The sequence below is a fragment of the Nannospalax galili genome, unplaced genomic scaffold, assembly GCF_000622305.1.
Source record: "Nannospalax galili isolate Female #2095 unplaced genomic scaffold, S.galili_v1.0 scaffold146, whole genome shotgun sequence".
Taxonomy (NCBI): Eukaryota; Metazoa; Chordata; class Mammalia; order Rodentia; family Spalacidae; genus Nannospalax; species Nannospalax galili.
This window is the reverse complement of record NW_008357929.1, coordinates 2,959,584-2,976,496: the sequence shown is the minus strand read 5'-3', so window position 1 is coordinate 2,976,496 and position 16,913 is coordinate 2,959,584. Positions and strand designations below refer to the sequence as shown.

General features: G+C 44.1%; 1 protein-coding gene across 4 annotated transcripts in view; it reads left to right on the top strand.

Annotated features, from left to right (window-relative positions):
• Positions 1–16,913, top strand: part of Arhgap44 (Rho GTPase activating protein 44) — a 224,381-nt gene that overhangs the window by 107,925 nt on the left and 99,543 nt on the right. For all 4 annotated transcript variants that reach the window (XM_008855690.2, XM_008855693.2, XM_008855691.3 and 1 more), the window contains exons 2-3: positions 13,873–13,912; positions 14,528–14,632. In XM_008855690.2, coding sequence (XP_008853912.1) covers positions 13,873–13,912; positions 14,528–14,632 — 145 coding nt within the window. The remainder of the gene's footprint in view (positions 1–13,872; positions 13,913–14,527; positions 14,633–16,913) is intronic.

Genomic DNA, 16,913 nt, shown 5'->3' with positions numbered 1-16,913 from the left:
ATATATACTGTTCATTGTAAAGGAATTAGGAAATGAAAACAGCAGAGGACTTCCATTACTGTCTGACATGTACCTTAGTATGTCTCCCTCCACCTATATACATGTGCCTCTGTTATTTTTAGTTTATATACTGGTCTGTAGCCTCTCACACTCACATGTCTCCCACAGCTTTACTCGTCAAATAAGTGGCATAGGTTTTATCAAGTCATTAGAAGTCCATGCATCAAGCAGCCACATTAAGGTTCTTTACATAAACAGGCCTTTGTTTCCAGCCCTTCCCATTGGATGCACTGTCCATGGGTATATTGACAGAAGGATGAATTTATGGCCACATTGTGAAGGGCTGGGGCAAAAGATCAGGTACAGAAGTCAACTCTCACACTGCAGAAGTCAGCTCTCACCCTGATACCCTTTCCTCTCCATCCTCGATTATTTCTGCAGAATGAATTTCTCCACATTAAGTACTTTGGGACCATTTTCTGCAGCTTTTAGGCTTTTTGTCCGTGTCTCTGCATTGCCCTTGTGCCTCAGGTGACATGACCAGCATCAGTGGGCCAGACATATGCTTGTCATCTCTCCACTGCTTTAGACCTTGTCCTGTAAACCCCAGACAAGTCAGTGTGGTTGTTTATGGGGGGGAGGTTTGCTGTGAAAGTGACATCCTTGCATTGGACCCAGCACCCAGCCCAGGAGATGTTTCTTTGCATAATTTCTGGGTTTAGTTTCTCTCCACCCCTCAAAATGACATGCTTGTCACACATACCACACATGTACACAGTACATGCATGTATGCATAACACATATGTATGTACACAGAAACATGCACATACAAGCAAATGTACACACATGCACAAACACGTGTATAAGCATACATGCTTCAACATTTACTTCCTTTTGGTGAGGTTTTAGCTCTCTTGCTCCACCTGCAGTCCCTTGCACACTCATTTCTTAGTGTGTGATTTTTAAACCTAAGTTGGCGGGGCTAGAGAGCTAACTCAGTGGTTAAGAGCACTGGCTGCTCTTGCAGAGGACCTGGGCTTGGTTCCCAGCACCCACATAGCAGTTAACAACCACCCTTAACTCCAGTTCCAGGGAATCCAACATCTCTCTTCTGGCCTCCATGGGCATTACACAACACAGGTGCACTTACATACATGCAGGCAAAACACATACACATAAAATAAGAAGAAAAAAAATGAAAACCCTTCTAAGTTGAGAAGGGCAGTCTGGCTTCTCTTGACAGGCTTTAGTGAGGGTGATGATGAGAACTCCTCCCCTTCTCTCACTACCTCTTTATCCGCTGCTACTTTCTTGCCCTCCATCTTTCCTTGTCTCCCTCTTTCACTTTTTTTTTTTTAATTTTATACATTTGGAAGAGTGACGATTTCCATTCATTCTGTCCTGGAGTGTTTATGATTATGTCTTCTGTACTTCATCCAAAGGTGGTGGACTGTGCCTATAATTACCGTACTTGGAAGGCTGAGGTGGGAGGCTCTCAGGTTCCAGGTCAGCGTAGCTGTCATGTAGCAAGATGTTGTCAGAGGAAAGGAGTCGGTGAAGTGCCACTGGCGTTATCCCCTGTCTATTTACCTAACGTGGTCCCATTTCATTTTGTGTGACTCACATGTCACAATACATGTCCCACAGGAAAGAAAATTCTCTTCTGCCAAGGCCAACTGCTTCTGTTGTCTGATGTTCTGCAACTTATTCCGTCATGCATCCTAGTAGTTTGATTTTCTACTTGAGCTCTGACTTTCTCAGGCATTTCCCCTGGAATCCCATGGCTTGTGTTGGTTTTGCTGTGCTAAGCATCATGCCTTCGCAGTGCCAGCTTACCTACTGCCTCCTTTGTTCTGGCTGCTGTCTTTGTCTTGGGGCAGGATGAATTCTCATCTGGATTTTCTGTTCTATAAGCTTCTGTCACCTTCCTGCAGGTCTGACATCTTGGAATTTCCTCTTGCTGAACTTGGATTAAATCCTGTTATTTTGTGTTCAGTTGAGTTTTTATCCCTATTTTCCTGGAATACATCTTGAAGGAACTTTCTCAGAAAAGGAGACAAACCTATTCTACATCAGAAAATGATTTTATTTTGTCTCTACACTTGATTAGCATGCTACCATAATACACAAGTTTAGGTCCAGATGAGTTTTGGTACTGCTCTGTTCCTTCCAACATCAGTTTTTGCTTATAAAGTTTGGCGTGGATATTAGAATTGTACCTTGATCGTGTCCTCCTGAAGACTCTTTGGTCCCATCTTTATTTCCTCTGCCCCTCACTGCCCAGGCCGCTTTGGGTTTGAGGCCTTTTGTGCCTCTTCAAGCCCATGAAGGTAGCGTTTCTCTGCTGCGCTTCTCTTTGTGTTCCCCATCTTTTCTTTCTTTTCTGAGAGCCTCACTGGAGCTCAGTTCCAGAACACTCCTCTTCTGGTTGTACTTTCTCCCCAGCATCCTATCCTTGTTTTATGGGAACTTTCTCTTCTTGAACATTTCAGAAGAAACTACTGAAGAACATTTTTTAAAATTCAAATTTAAGCATTTGGTGGGCCTAAATTAATTCCAGTGTACTCTTATTCTAAAACATTGCTTTCCCCGCCTTAAGACCACACTGCTGTGTGCTTCCTCTTCTCTTGCCTCCTTATTCCCGAGAGCTAGAGTCCTTGCATTAGCCCAGTGCTCTGTGTCTAGTAGCCTTTTGCTGTGGCCGAGACAAGCCTGGTGGGGCCCCTCCCCCAGGTCTGCCTGCAGATCCTCCTAGCCTTCAAGGTCTGCAGGGCGAGCCTCCTTCCAGAAGTATTTTCAGAGACTGCAAACCACCTGTCATTGTGTGCACCTGTACAACTTAGTGGGCTAGGAAGAGCTCTAGGGAAAAGTTAATGATTACCCAGTGGGTATTAGACTAGAGGAACTATGCACAGTTTTAAGAGTATGATACATATATGTGTATGTGTGTATGTACATATGTGTGTGTGTTTTACTTAGAATAAAAATGTGATGATCACCTGCAGCCATCACATTAAACTAGGATTGCATTAATCTATAGATAGAAAATTCCTGCTTGGGATGGGCTGGGGATATGGCTCAAGGGTAGAATGTCTTCCCAGAAATATCTTTGGAAAGGTTTCTAAGAATCTTTGGAAAGTCTAAGAATAAATGATTACTGCAGTTGGATCAGTGTCTCAAAGATGTCAAACCTGGTATCTCTACAGTTTTCTTTGCCACTTAAACCTTCCTGGTCACAAGATGGCTGCTGTCACTCCTGCTGTCATACCTGCATTCAAAACAGGGAGAAGAGGAAGGGCCTGACAGCTTACACTCACTCTTCGTAGGAACACTGGCCTTCCCTTGATAGCCCCTCTGCTTTTGTCTCCTGGCCTAACATGAGTGACACCAGGGCTCCTGGTGTCAGGAGAAACTGGAGCACTGTAGGCTTTGCTCTCTGTAGTGGGAGAAGAAGCAGGGCTGAGTGTGGCTTTCAGAGAGCTGGCAAGACTGCCACAGCATTGTGCGGATAGGGAGAGCACGTATGCTGTCCCTCATGGAGTGCTTGGGTGTCCCAGTTCTATGCTGGGTACTGATGTGCCACACAGCAGCTGGCCAGCTCTTGCTGGGGTGCAGGGGACAGGTCACTGTACCAGGAGCACAGAGATTGGGGCAGCACAGTGGGGGACAGATGGAGCATGAGACGCTGGAGGCAGGAAAATGGGGACAGGATCTGGAAGAGGGGCTTGCATGCATAGAGCTGACCCTTGGTATTTACCACACACCCTGTGCTCCCTGTTGCTCACAACTGCTGGAGGACCATGAAACAGGCTTCTGGACCCTAGCCCCAGAACCTCTAGTAAGTTCCCAAGGACAGCTGCTACAGAAGCAGAAAGGACCTTAGGGAGGTAGAACTCAGCTGATTAAATGTAGAGGCACTTAATTTTCTCATCTAAATAAAAATACTGGAAACAAACCTCCCAGGTGTTTTGAAGATATGTGATTATCCTGCATTTTCTTATTTCCTGTGTATTTGTTCTGGTGACTGGGGAAGGCAGCCCTGTCCAGTGCCAGCATCTTCTAGAAGACAGCAAGCAGCTGACCCTGAGGCCCCACTGTGACATGCAGACTGTCCATCCAGATCCTTCCCAGCTCAGCAGCTTCTGTGACCAAGCTAGGGCCTGCCAGATGGTTCAAGCTCCAGAGGCTGTTATGATGTCCATGCTACCCTGTCCCCTTGCTCTCTCTGCCTCTGCCCCGCCCCTGGGGCCTCCTCCCATGGCTCTGCATCCTCCTGACTAAAGATCCAGGAGCATGGCATCTCAGGGCCAGTCATTTCTAGGTCAGGTGTCACCCTTCATATGCCCAGCTGAAGGGACTCCAGGTGTGGTTCAGAGCAGCCCCAGAACTTGAGTGCCACAGGGCATCTGTGGGAAGGCATTTCAGGAAGAACACGTAGGGTGGTGTGGGTGACAATGGGAGGCCAGCTGGGGAGATGGCCTGGAAATCTGTGGTGTGCCAGGCTGAGCTCTGCTGACTTGGGACTATGCAAACAGGAGGGAACCACAAGTGCTAAAAACCACAGCAGGATGACACAGAGAGGACATGGCAACCCATCCGTGTAGTGAGCTGAGGACTGTGACAAGCAGCTCTGCTCTGCCAGGCTCCCTCTGCCTCAGGGCCCGATTCAATGGCAACAGCACAGCCCTGCTGCCTGCTCACAGGCCGAGCAGGAGGCTTTGTGTGCTGAGGCCAGAACTTCTAGGTAGCATGTCAGGAAAGGCTTCCAGAGTGAAGATGAGCAGTAGTGAGGACTTGGTTTCTGCTCAACATTGCCTAATGTGTGCTCAGTCATCAGGGTTCAGCTGTACTGGTTACTAGCTAGGTGCATTTGATGGCTTTTATGAGTTAGGAAGCAGTGGAATAGCTGAGATTAAACCATTGTATATATTTCAGGACTTTTCAGTGGCTTTAATGTTTCAGTGGGACTTGGTTAATTAATGGGAAATCTCATCTCCAGTCCTTCCCTAACTCGTATATCCATAGGATTTTTTTTTTCCTACAGGGAGTCTTAGGGATCTGTTCTTTCATGGAAACATTTTAGGTAATGTTGGTAAAGTTATTATGACCCACCACTCCCAAATATGTGTGACACTGACAATCAAGGTTTCTGTGGGTGGTGCTGATTGTTCTGAGCTTATAAATAGAACGGTGCACAATTTTTAGATCAGTTTGCCTTGGCTCTGGTTTGCTTTTAGTCTGTTGAGTATAAAATTAAAAGAAAATCAAGAACTCATGCCTTGTGCATGGTATCACCTACTCGGTGCCTGTCACCCCAGAGGCTCATCCCTTGGACACAGTGGAGAGGGCCCCAACAGTTGCTGAGTGATCTCTGCTTTTCCTGTAGAAGGCTGAAGCTGAGGCGCCAGCCTTCCTCACACAGCCTGGCTGCCTGGCTGCCTCCTTCTCACACTGCAGCCCTGGATCCTTGGCTACTTCCTTTTCTTCTTCCAGCTCAACATTGTAAGCCTCTGTCTCAGGCAAGGAGGTATGTTCCACAACTCTGACCTTCAAGTAAGTTTTTGACCCCCAATTTTCATGAACAGACTTGAGCAGTAGAGGAGTCTGTAGTAGAGGAGAGAGCTTAGCTTGGTACTGTCTTAGATGCACTGCTCCAGGCCTGGTCCTGTGATTTTCATCTGTTTACTAATGTGAGCATCATGGCTATAGTGAATGGTCCGTGCTGCCAGGCAGCTGGCCAGGGTCCTGTTCTCTGTCTGGGGAGAGACTGCGGGTCAGGGAGGAGAAACTCCTTCCATCCTGGTCCTTGGCAGCTTCTGTGACTGTCTCTGGACCCAGTGAGTCATGGCAGGTGGTACCCCTGACTCTGAAGACCCCAGGGCTCCCTGACCATTGCTGGTCTTCTGTCACCCAGCCTCGCATTGTGATCCAGATGTCCCCGTTGCCTCTCCTTGACATTGCTGCCATCTCTGTGCCCACGTCTACCTCAGCAGCTGGTTGCTGCTGCCATGGCTACTTTCTCTATGTCCCTTGCTCTGCTCACTCTCTTAATAGTAGATATCAAAAGTGGGTAGGAGACAACCCCTCAGAGCCTTTTATTAGGCTTACTACCACGATACTGGGCCAGCACAGGAGGGAGCCAATAGCCTGCTTGCTCAGCATAGAGAGAGATTCTTGCTCCACACACAGCATACCTTCCTGCTGAGGAAGACCATGCTCAGGCCAATCACAGCAGTCCCTCTGCTGGCCACCAGGGGAAGTGCTCCTTCCTGCTCTGGCCTTGGAAATGGTTACAGAATCATGTAGGACCTCTGAGATTTGTGACAGAAAAAGTCCAGTCCCAGCTGCTTTTAATACTGTGACTGGGGCCAGGCCTTCTTCAGGAGACAGAATCATGCCCTGGCCGCGAGCAGCTGTGATTGTCACATAGCGTCCTCAAGGCATGTGTGGAGTGTTACATTATTTCGATATACCCTTAAGATTTAAAAAAGTTTTTCTTCTGTATGTGTAAGTGTGATATACGCAGACCTGGGTATGCAAGTGTGTGCACTCGTGTGCCTGTGTGCAGAGGTGGGTGTCAGGTGTCCGGCTCTGCTATGCTCCACCTTATTCCTTTGAATAAGAGACAGGATAGCTCACTGAACCTAGGGTTACCCAGGTGGCCAACAAGTCTCATCAGCCCCCTGTCTCTGTCCCTACAGGACTAGGGTTACTTGAGCAGGCATCCATGCCCAGCTTTTAATTACCTGGGTTCCAGGATCTGAACTCAGTCCTCATGCTTGTGCATGAGTGCCCTTACCCACTGAGCCGTCTCCTCAGGTCCCCTCATTAAGATTTTGTTGTTGTTGTTGTATATTTATTTTTTTATCTTTGCTTTTTTAAAAAGAATTGAGCCAAGGTCTCACTGTATAGCCTTGGCTGGCCTCGAACTCCCTATGTAGATCAGGCTGGCCTCAAACTCAAAAAGGTGTACCTCCCAATGCTTCCCAAGTGCTGGGATTAAAGGCATGTGCCACCACCTCTTATATTTGTTTTTAAAATAACTTTTAATTTATTCTTTGACAATTTCATACATGTATATCATGTATTTTAATCATATTCACCCTCCACTCATCTCTCTTATTGGTCTTCTACTCTCTGGAACACTCTTATTCCCATCAAGTCCCCCCTCCCCTCTCCCACTTCCTCTTTTTCTCTTCTTCCCCTTCCTTCCTCTCCCTCTCTCCCTCTCCCCTCCCTCCCTCCCTCCAAGCTCCCTCCCTTCCTCCCCCCCAACCTACTGAGTTTAGTTAGGGTTTAATTTGCATGAGCAGAGGTGTAGTGTTATTTATTAGATCATATGCAACTTCCCAGTAGCTACAATGCTGAAGAAAAATGACTCCTTTGCTCCAGCATCCATTAACTGCCACTAGCTCCTTAGCTAAGTGTGGAGCCTCAGGAGGACCTCCTCCATCCACATGGAAATGCTGATGGACTCCATCTTGTGCAGGTGACCACAGCTGCTATGAGTTCATGAGTGCAATGGCCACATCATGTCCAGGAGACAGTAATTCACAGCACTCCTCCCCGCCCTCTGGTTCTTACATTCTTTCCACTGCCTCTTCTGCAGTGTTCCTTGAGTCGTAGGGGGTGGTGATGTAGCACTCTAATTTTGAGCCTGCCAGTCAACGGTGACTTATTCTCAGCACTTGAACCAGTTAAGAACCTCTGCATTAACCACTGTCCACTACCAGAAGAAGCTTCTCTCACCAAGGTTGAAAGCATCCTTAATTTATGGATTCAAACATAAATATTTAGAAGGCAGTTGACATGTCAATTTAGAAAAACAACAGTAATATGTTCCCCTAGAGCCTATGACCTCCCCAGCCATGGGCTTTTGACCAACTGGTACAGTACAGTACAGGCTATGAATTCATTCCTATGGAGCAGGTCTCAAATTCAATCAGAAAGTGGTTGGTAAACTCCATAACTTTCATGCCACTATTACACGAGTGGCACATCTTGGTTGGTAGGTCATTATTGTGGCATACAGGGTCCAGTGCTGGACTAGGGTAAGACCATTGGTGACTTCTCTTCCCCCACAGCCTGGGTTGCATTTTTTGACTATTAAAGCCAGCCAGCAGGGAGGAAGTGAGGTATCTTGGTATCTTTAGCAATATGGTCTTACCATCTAACTATGGAGGACAACTGAGATCAATGGCAATAGCCTGTATTGTTAAGAGACCTCTGGGGCCTCCTTGTCCACTTCTCAGGGACGTATCCAGTGCTTGGCACTGAGGCACTGAGATTTTTGTTTAATAACCCATGACTTTGAGGAATAGCATTGTCCACCTGTGTAGGGTATGCCCATTCAGACTGCTTTTTAAAAGTCTCTTTCAGTCTTTGCTGATGTCTTTGATTCATTTCTATTTTTTTTTCTCCTAAAAGATACTGTCTTTTTTTAGGTTCAATTTCTTTGCTGCATCAAATGAGTTTTTAAATTGGGTTTTCTAAGCGTTTACTGATTACCTTAATTTTATTGTGTTGATCTTATATCTAACCCTACCTGCCCTTTCCCAACTGATTTTATAATCATTTCTATATGCTACTTTGGATTCACTTTATGACAAACTTGCCTTCAAAGGGTATCTGTTTAGGTCCTGGGGAGTGGAAGCAAGAAGATCAGAAGTTCAAGGCCATTCTCAGCTTCATGAGGGTCTGTGTCAAAAATAAGTAAACAAACAAGCAAATAAATGAATAAATACCTCTTGTATTTCATTTTTGCACTGTGTTAGAATAGTGTACGAGGAACCTGTCTTACAGAGAGAATATTTTTAACATCTCTATCAAGAATAAAGTTTGTAGGCACTTTTTAAAAACAAGAATTTTTCCTTTCTGTGTTTTTCATGAGCAGGCATTGAATTTTATTAACTATTTCTTGTTTCTGAGACAGTCTTGTTTTTTGACATTTAGTTAATCAGTATGATTAATTATACTGGGATTCTTCTGAAGTTAAACCGAATGGTACATTCTAGCAGTTAATCTAATTTAACTTGTTCGTAATGCACCAGTTTATGCTGTTGACTATTGGATCATTATTAACATGCATGAGTGATATTTATTATTTATTTACTTATTTATTTATTTATTTATTTATTTTTGGCCTTTTCTAGTTTGGGAATTGTGAGTTAAATGTGAAATGTTCCCTCATAGGCTCATTCATGTGTTTGAACACATGGTTCCCAGCTTGGTGATGCTGTTTTGGAAGGTTTGCAACCTTTAGGGAATGGCTGAAGGAATGGTCCCTAGGGCCAGGCCTTCAGGTTTTAGCGCTTGGCTGCACCTCCTGTTCTCCATTCCCTGAGCGCAGATGCACTGTGGGCAGCTGCCTCACACCTCACATTCCTGGCGCCATGCCTTCCTTGTGCTGGACTGCAAGCCCTTCCTCCCTGAACTGCCAGCCACAAGAACAGCAAGTAGCTAGTAACAGAAGTCGAGTGATGTTTGTGGTTGCGCCTCTTTTTCTGTTATAGGAGTTTGTGAGTTTGGAAAGAGGTTTTTTTTTTGAAAATTTATCAGCGAAACATTTCGGCCTTCTGTTTTCTTTGGGAAAGATATAATTACTGCCCGACTGTCTACAGTATTGGTGGGACTGTTCATGCTTTCTGTCTGTTCCTGAGTCACTTCTGGCTTGCGTTTGCTTGTCTAACTTTGTGAAGGAAGTTGTTCCTGAAGCTTATGTCTCTTTATCCTCTGCAGCACCTGCTTGTGTTCAACATTTCTATTCCTTGTCACGTTTCATTTCCTCAGCGAGTCTTACAAAGATTTGCCTTTTTCTAATTTAATCATTTCTTCTCTTTATTATTCTCTTCTATTTTATTGTTGTTTGTTCTCTGCATTTATATTTTCACTATTTTAGCAGCCCTTATAGAATAAACAGCTGAGTATATATACTTTAAGTGTCATTTTTCTGATAAGATGGATGCACACTGTTTTGTTTTGCTTTTCTAAATATTTTGAATTCCCAATAGAAAATTTTAAACATATATAACAGAAGTGTTTCTAAATTTTCAAAATGTTGTGGGGTATTGAGACAGGGTCCAGTGTATCCCAGGCTGGCCTCAAACTTCCAGCTTCTACTTCCTAAGTGCTGGGATGACAGGTGTGCGCCGCCATACCTGGTAGGAATTAAACCGAAAGCTTCCTGCCTGCTAGGCAAGCACTCCACCAACTGAGCTATAGCCCCAGTTGCAAGCTATTTTCCTTCACATTTCACCTTGCTCTTTGTTGCAGTGTGAAGTGTGTCGTGGTGAGAGCACTGCCATCCTTTCACCTGTGCTCAGAAGTGCTTCACAGTGTGTCATCCGTGTGTCTGCAGTCTTGTGCTCACAGGCAGCTTTCATGGACTCTACCACTAGACTGAGAGTTCATGTACGCCTATCAAATAAATCCTGTTGTTCTAATGGTTTCAAGCCCTCTGTATCTTTACTGCCCCTCACTACAAGGAGAAAAGCCATCTGTCACCCTAGCATGTTCAGCCCTTCCCCAAGGTCCTGTCAGCTTTTATTTTGTGATTCTTAGAGTTGAATGACAAGTTAAACTTTTAAAATAATTATATTGCAGCAGTCTCTCCTTTCAAAATCTGTTATATTAATTAAAAATAGCATGAGAGGCTGGAGGTACAGCTCAGAGACATGAGTTCCATCCCCAGCACTGCAGATAAACAACTAAAGGGGAGGGAGGGCTGCTTTGCTATTTTTCTTCCAAGGCTACTATATTCAAAATAGCTTTTTTTTTTTTTCTTCAAGCTTCTTTTTGTTTTAGGTGGAGCTTTGTGATTGGTATTGAGCTGGAGTTTTGATATCTAGGCTCTATGTCTTTGGATTTTTAACTGGAATATTGCTGTGTTTTGTGATATATTTGAACTTATGTGTAATATTTTACTTTGTGCTGTGTTGTTTTACATTGCTTCACCTGCTACCATCATTTCCCTTTGTTTGGTGATAATTAGCCTCTGATGGTTTGAGATAGATAGATAGATAGATAGATAGATAGATAGATAGATAGATAGATAGATAGATAGATAGATATACATACATACATACATACATACATACATACATAGATACATAGATAGAAACATAGATACATAGACAGACAGATGTATCTTCATGTTTCTTCCCTATCAGTGATACACTTGAATGTTCATCATGTCTTCAACTAAAAATATCAAAGTGATTATCTTAGCTTCTCTGAAGGATAGCACCAGGGTTCAGAGCACATAGCCCACTCACTTTCCCTCCTAGAGTTCTGGGATATTATTGTGTGGCATCACAGTTCTATGTTTAAAGAGGTTTGTGTTTTACTCACACAAAATACACTCACTACCTTGGTAGACTTATATGAGTCTTAACACAGATCTGTGTAGTCACCACTGTGAACAAAATACACAGCAATTTTACAATCCCATCATAGGCAGACTTGACTGCGGCCCAGTTATCGGAGCTGCCCTTCAAGGCACTGGTTTCTGGTCTTATAGTTGAGTTTTTCTAGAATACTCTGTAGGTGGAATCATTAAGTATATAACCCATGGTGACTGGCTTTTGTACATCGAGCACATGGCTTTGACCTTGAGCTGGGTGGTGATATGTGCTAACATTCCATCCCTATGGCTGGGTAGTATTCTCTAGCATAGATGTTCTAGAATGCAACTGTTTACCTGCTAGAGGATATTTAGATTGTTTCCAGATTTTGTGGGGGTGGGGTGTGTGTGTATCAGAGGGTGTGGAAGGGTTCATTTCTCTGGAGCAGCATTGTTAGGTCACATGGCAAAGTGTATGTTCAAGTTTATAAGAAACAGCCAACTACTCTTCACTGGGCTGTACTATTCTGTCACGCCTGGTCTCCAGAAATTTGTGAGCTTTCCGACTTCATATGCTTTTGAAATTGATATGGATATGGTGTGTGTGTGTGTGTGTGTGTGTGTGTGTGTGTGTGTGTGAGATCTGTATCTTTCTTGATTATAGTTGTTCAGGGTTTTTTCTCTTTGTTTTTCTGTTCTTGTGGTGGAACCCAGGGCCTGTGCTCACTAGGCAAGTAGTATAACTACTGAGCTACAGCCCCAGACCTTTGTTTCTATTTTAATTTTCTTTTTAAAATATTTCCTTTGTGTTTATTTTAATAAAAGTTTCTTCTTATTAGTTTGACTATTCTGTACTTGATTTATATGTAATTCTTTTATCATATGATGTGCAAATATTTTCTCTCTGTGGGTTTTCAACTTTTAACAGGATTTTTGATCAAACAAATTTTTTTCATTTTGAAGTTTGATGTGTCAGTTCTTTTTCTTTTTATGCAGAGTGTTTTTGATGTTCTCTCTAAGAACCCATGACTTTAATCAAAGTCACAGATATTTCCTCCCATGCTTTCTTTAAAAATCTCCTAAGTGTACGCTTTTGGTGAAGTCTGGGGTCTATTTATGATTACTTTTTATAGCTGATGTGGAGGCTGGACTGGGACTCACACCAGTGCATATTGTGTGCCATGACCATTTTCTAGGTTCTTGCTTCTGCCTAGAATAGCCTTTGTTCCTTTGTGAAGATAATTCGGTCCTGAGTTGAATCTATTCCTGGATGATGGGATGATGTACTCTACCCTTCTGCCAGTGCCCTGCTCTTGATTATTTTATTAAAATTGGATCATATGAGTGCGATGACTTATATTTTGTCCCCGACCGCTTTCCGTCTCGCCAGCAAGAACGACGCGGGAGGACAAGTCAGGATCCTTCTGCAGCAGTTTATTGTATGCGCATCTTACACTCTTAGAAGCTTAAAGACCGAAGACGCCGAGAAGCGGGAGAGCGGTTGCTTATATAGTCTAAAGGTCCCATCTATGACGTATAAGAAGCGGATTGGTTGCTGAAGATCACGCCACGGGAGGAGGCGAGGGAGAGCAGGCTCTTGTGCACGCCCCTTATGGGCGCAGCAGGATGTTTACTGTTAAGAAGGTCCGGATACCGGCGCCATCTTGTAATGGCGGCGGAGGCTGTGGCTCTCCACAATATTTTTCTTTCTAGGGTTGATTTGAGTTATTCTCCTTCCTTTGCAATTTCATGTCAGTGTTAAGGTTAATTTGTATCCTCATAGCTCCTGCTCTGACTCTGGGACTGTATCCATCTATGGTGGAGGGACAGAGCTGGCATCTTCCCAAGGCTGAGTTTTCTAGTTCATAGACATGCTGTATCTTTCTTCTTAATTAGATGTTCTCTGGTCTTTCATAAACATCCAGCTTGCAGGTTGTTAATAGGTTTGTGTTTAATAGGTTTGTGTTTGTGTGTTTATCTTACTTTTTGCAATCTTGCCGATTTGGGGGTGTGTGGATTTCTTGTCATATTTTACATAGACAATCATGTCACCTGTAACTAGGGACCTAACACTTGGTAGCCAGACCTGGTAGAGGTCTTTGCATTCATGGCCAGGACTCAATGCTGTCTCTGGGTTTGCTGTTCCTTGAGCCCCTCAAGTTCCCAATACTTTAGCTTGCTGTCATGGGGCAGGCCTGAGTGCAATGGTGTGGTTACCGGCTTCATTCTGTTACTTAAAAAATTATATATAGAGAGGTCTGCGGCTGTCCTCCATGCAGGTCCCAGTCTGACTGAAAGCCTAAGAGCACCTTGAATACTGTGCTTGCTGGTATGCTGGCTATTTAGTGTTCCTAGAAAATTCTAGAATTGCCTTTATTGTCTCCTGTTAGTAGGCAAGACTAATGTCTGCCTCTCTGCTGTTGCTGAGAGAAGAGTAGGACATGCCAAGACTGCATTCTTATGTATGTATATGTGTATGTATGTTCTAATATGTTTTAGGTTTTTGCTAATCCTCTTCATTTTCTCTCTAGGGCAGAAAAGACTGAAGTTCTTAGTGAAGACCTTCTCCAGGTAGGTTCTCCCTGACTTTGGCTGATGCACCCCAAAGATATTTTCCTCTGGAATGAAGCCATTCCCTGTAGGGTTTCTGTACTTCTGCTGCCCCCATACAAACTGTGGGGAGGGAGGGCTCTGTTATTTCTGACAGTGCCATTTTGGCTCCCTGGATACGTAAGCCTATGTCTGTGCTTCCAACCAAACATGTTAAAAATGTTGGGAAAAAATGCTTCTGTACTGAGCATGTGTCATTCCCTAAACAATACAGTGCTACAACTGCTTACAAGTGTTTACTTTGTGTGAGGTACAGTGAATAACCCAGAGGCCATTTCAAGTATACTGGAGGATTCATGTGGGTTATATGAAAATACTATACCATTTACTTAAGCATGTGTGTGGTTTGGTATTTGATTGTATCCTGGAGCCAGTCCCCTACAAATACTGATTTAGGTATGATTTTTTGGGAAAGGTTTGAAAGGTACCAGGGGAGCCCTGGGGCTGTAGTCATCCCCTTCAAGCTGTCCAACATGGGACATTTCCTGCTTAGAATTCTGTACTTGACTCTGTGGAGATGGGTCACCATTTGTCCAGTCCTGACTTTTGTTTCACTGGGTCTCCCACCGTCTGCAGGTGGAGAAGCGCCTGGAGCTGGTGAAACAGGTTTCCCACAGCACACACAAGAAGCTCACTGCGTGTCTGCAGGGCCAGCAAGGAGCAGAGGCGGACAAGCGCTCAGTAAGTGCCCTCCACCAAGTCCAGGCAGCTTAGAGCCTGCATCCTGGGGCAGGACCCTTCCTAGTTCCTGGACAGTATTGGCTGTGGCTATTTATGAAACCACTCATGTACCTGCAGGTGAAGCAGGCATGCCTTGGTGCTAGATTCTGCTGTGATGAAATTGTTGCTCTTTAACTCTGAAACATCACAACCCTTGCCAGCCAAGGTGAGGACTCTGAACTTGACCTTCCAGGGCAGTCAACCAGCAGGATGGCTGGGCTACACTCAAGATCCCTTCTCTGAGAGAGCCCCATTACCCTCGATGGACAACTTCCCCTGATTCATCTCCATTCATAAATTATATTTGCCTTAATACTATCTATAGCTTCACAGAAAACATACCATGGGTTCTGGGGTTCCAAAGGACCTAAAAAGGCCCTTGAATATTGTTTCCACTGTACTGAAATAAGAAAGAGAGCAAGTAAAGCTGTTGCAATGCCCTTCTTTATAACTGCCATCAGTCATAGCAGGCATCGTTTAATGTGCTCCTACTCTGCAGTGAGAGATGTAAACAGTCTTTCTAGTCATCCGTCCTCACCCTTACCTCCTTCAGTGTCACGAAGAGCAAAGGATATTCTTAAGCATTTACTTGGTTTGTGTGTATATGTGCATTGTGTGTATGTGTTTGACACTGGGACTGGAGTTACATGTGTATGCATGTATGTAGAGGCCAGAGGACAACCTCAGGTGTCCTTTCCTTGGGCATCATCTTTTTTTTTTTTAAGATGGGGGTCTCTCACTGGTCTGAAATTTACCAAGTACTGTAGGCTGACTAGACACAAAGCCCCAGGCATCTGCCTCTCTCTGTCTCCCCAGCACTGGGATTTACAAATATGTACCACCACACCTGGCTTTTTTAAAACACAGGTTCTGGGGATCAAACTCACGTCTTTGTGTTTGCAAAGCAAGCACTTTACTGACAGAACTACTTTCTCAGAGATCATTTGGTTTTATTATGGGTGGTTTACAATCACAATGGTGTGATGGTCAGTGTCAATTGTCAGCTTGACAGCATCTATAATTACCTGATAGATGGGCCTCTGGGGATTCCATTGGGGGATTATCTTGATTGCATTGATTGAGGCGGGAAGACCTTTCCACTGTGGGTGGCCATTCCCTGGCTGGGATCCTAGGATCCTAGACTGTAAGTAGAGAAAGGGAGCTAAGCAGCAGCATGCATGTATTACTCTCTTTTCCTGATTGTGGATGTGATGTGACCAGCTGCTTTCAACTTCTTTCTCTCTTGACTCTCCCATCATGATGGACTGTAATCTTGAACTGTGAGCCAGAATGAACCCTTTCTCCCTTATGTTACTTTTTTCAGCGTATTTTATTTGTTCCAGTGGGAATAGTAACTAAGACAGATGTTTATTACATCTGCATGTTTGATATCTGTTAGAGTATTTTTTGACCAGGAGTTAGTGCTGACTTCTGTCTGCCAGGGTCTCCCTGACCCCCTGCTTATGTTAGCCTTGGCTATTGAGTGTCACACTGTGTGTCATGTTGTTGAGTGTGCCCAAGCTTTCTCTCATCTGCTGTGCAAGTGAAAACACCTGTTCTACTTGCTCTAACCCTTGTCTTTTCTTCTCTTCAGCCCTGGTATTTTCTTAATACAGGTTAAATATCCTTTGTCCAAAATGCAGAATCAGAAGTGTTTTGGATTTTGGGATATTTATGAATCCATAATGAGGATATAAGTCTTGGGGCTAAGATATAAGTCCAAACATGAAATTCATTTGTTTCATATCATCTAGTCCACACAGCCTGATCATGTTGTTTAATAGTTCAGCGAATCTGTGCTTTCACTGCAAGCCATCACACGAGGCCAGGTGTGGAATTTTCAGTGGCGGCACTGTGTCAGTACTCGGACATTCAGGGTTTAGGGTTTTCAGATTAGGGAATGTTTAAACTCTATTTTCAGTAGGAATCTCTTGTGTGTGGCATAAATAAAACTAGCTCAGTTTTGGAAAATGTCTATAGAAATAATTATGCACATGTCAGGAGTTTCCAGCTGGGGACCCTGGACATTCCTAAGGAAGAGCTTGCAATCTTCTTTGGGTATGAGCTCCCTTTACCATGGGTTGTATATGGGATGCTCTAGCTGCTGTTTCAGGTGGGGGCCTGGAGCTCAGCTCAGCTTTGACCCACATCTTTTCTTTTGTTCTAAAATAACCGATTCCACATGTTATGTATGTTCTCCTATCAAGAGTCCCATTTGAGAGCTGGAGAGATGATGGCTCAG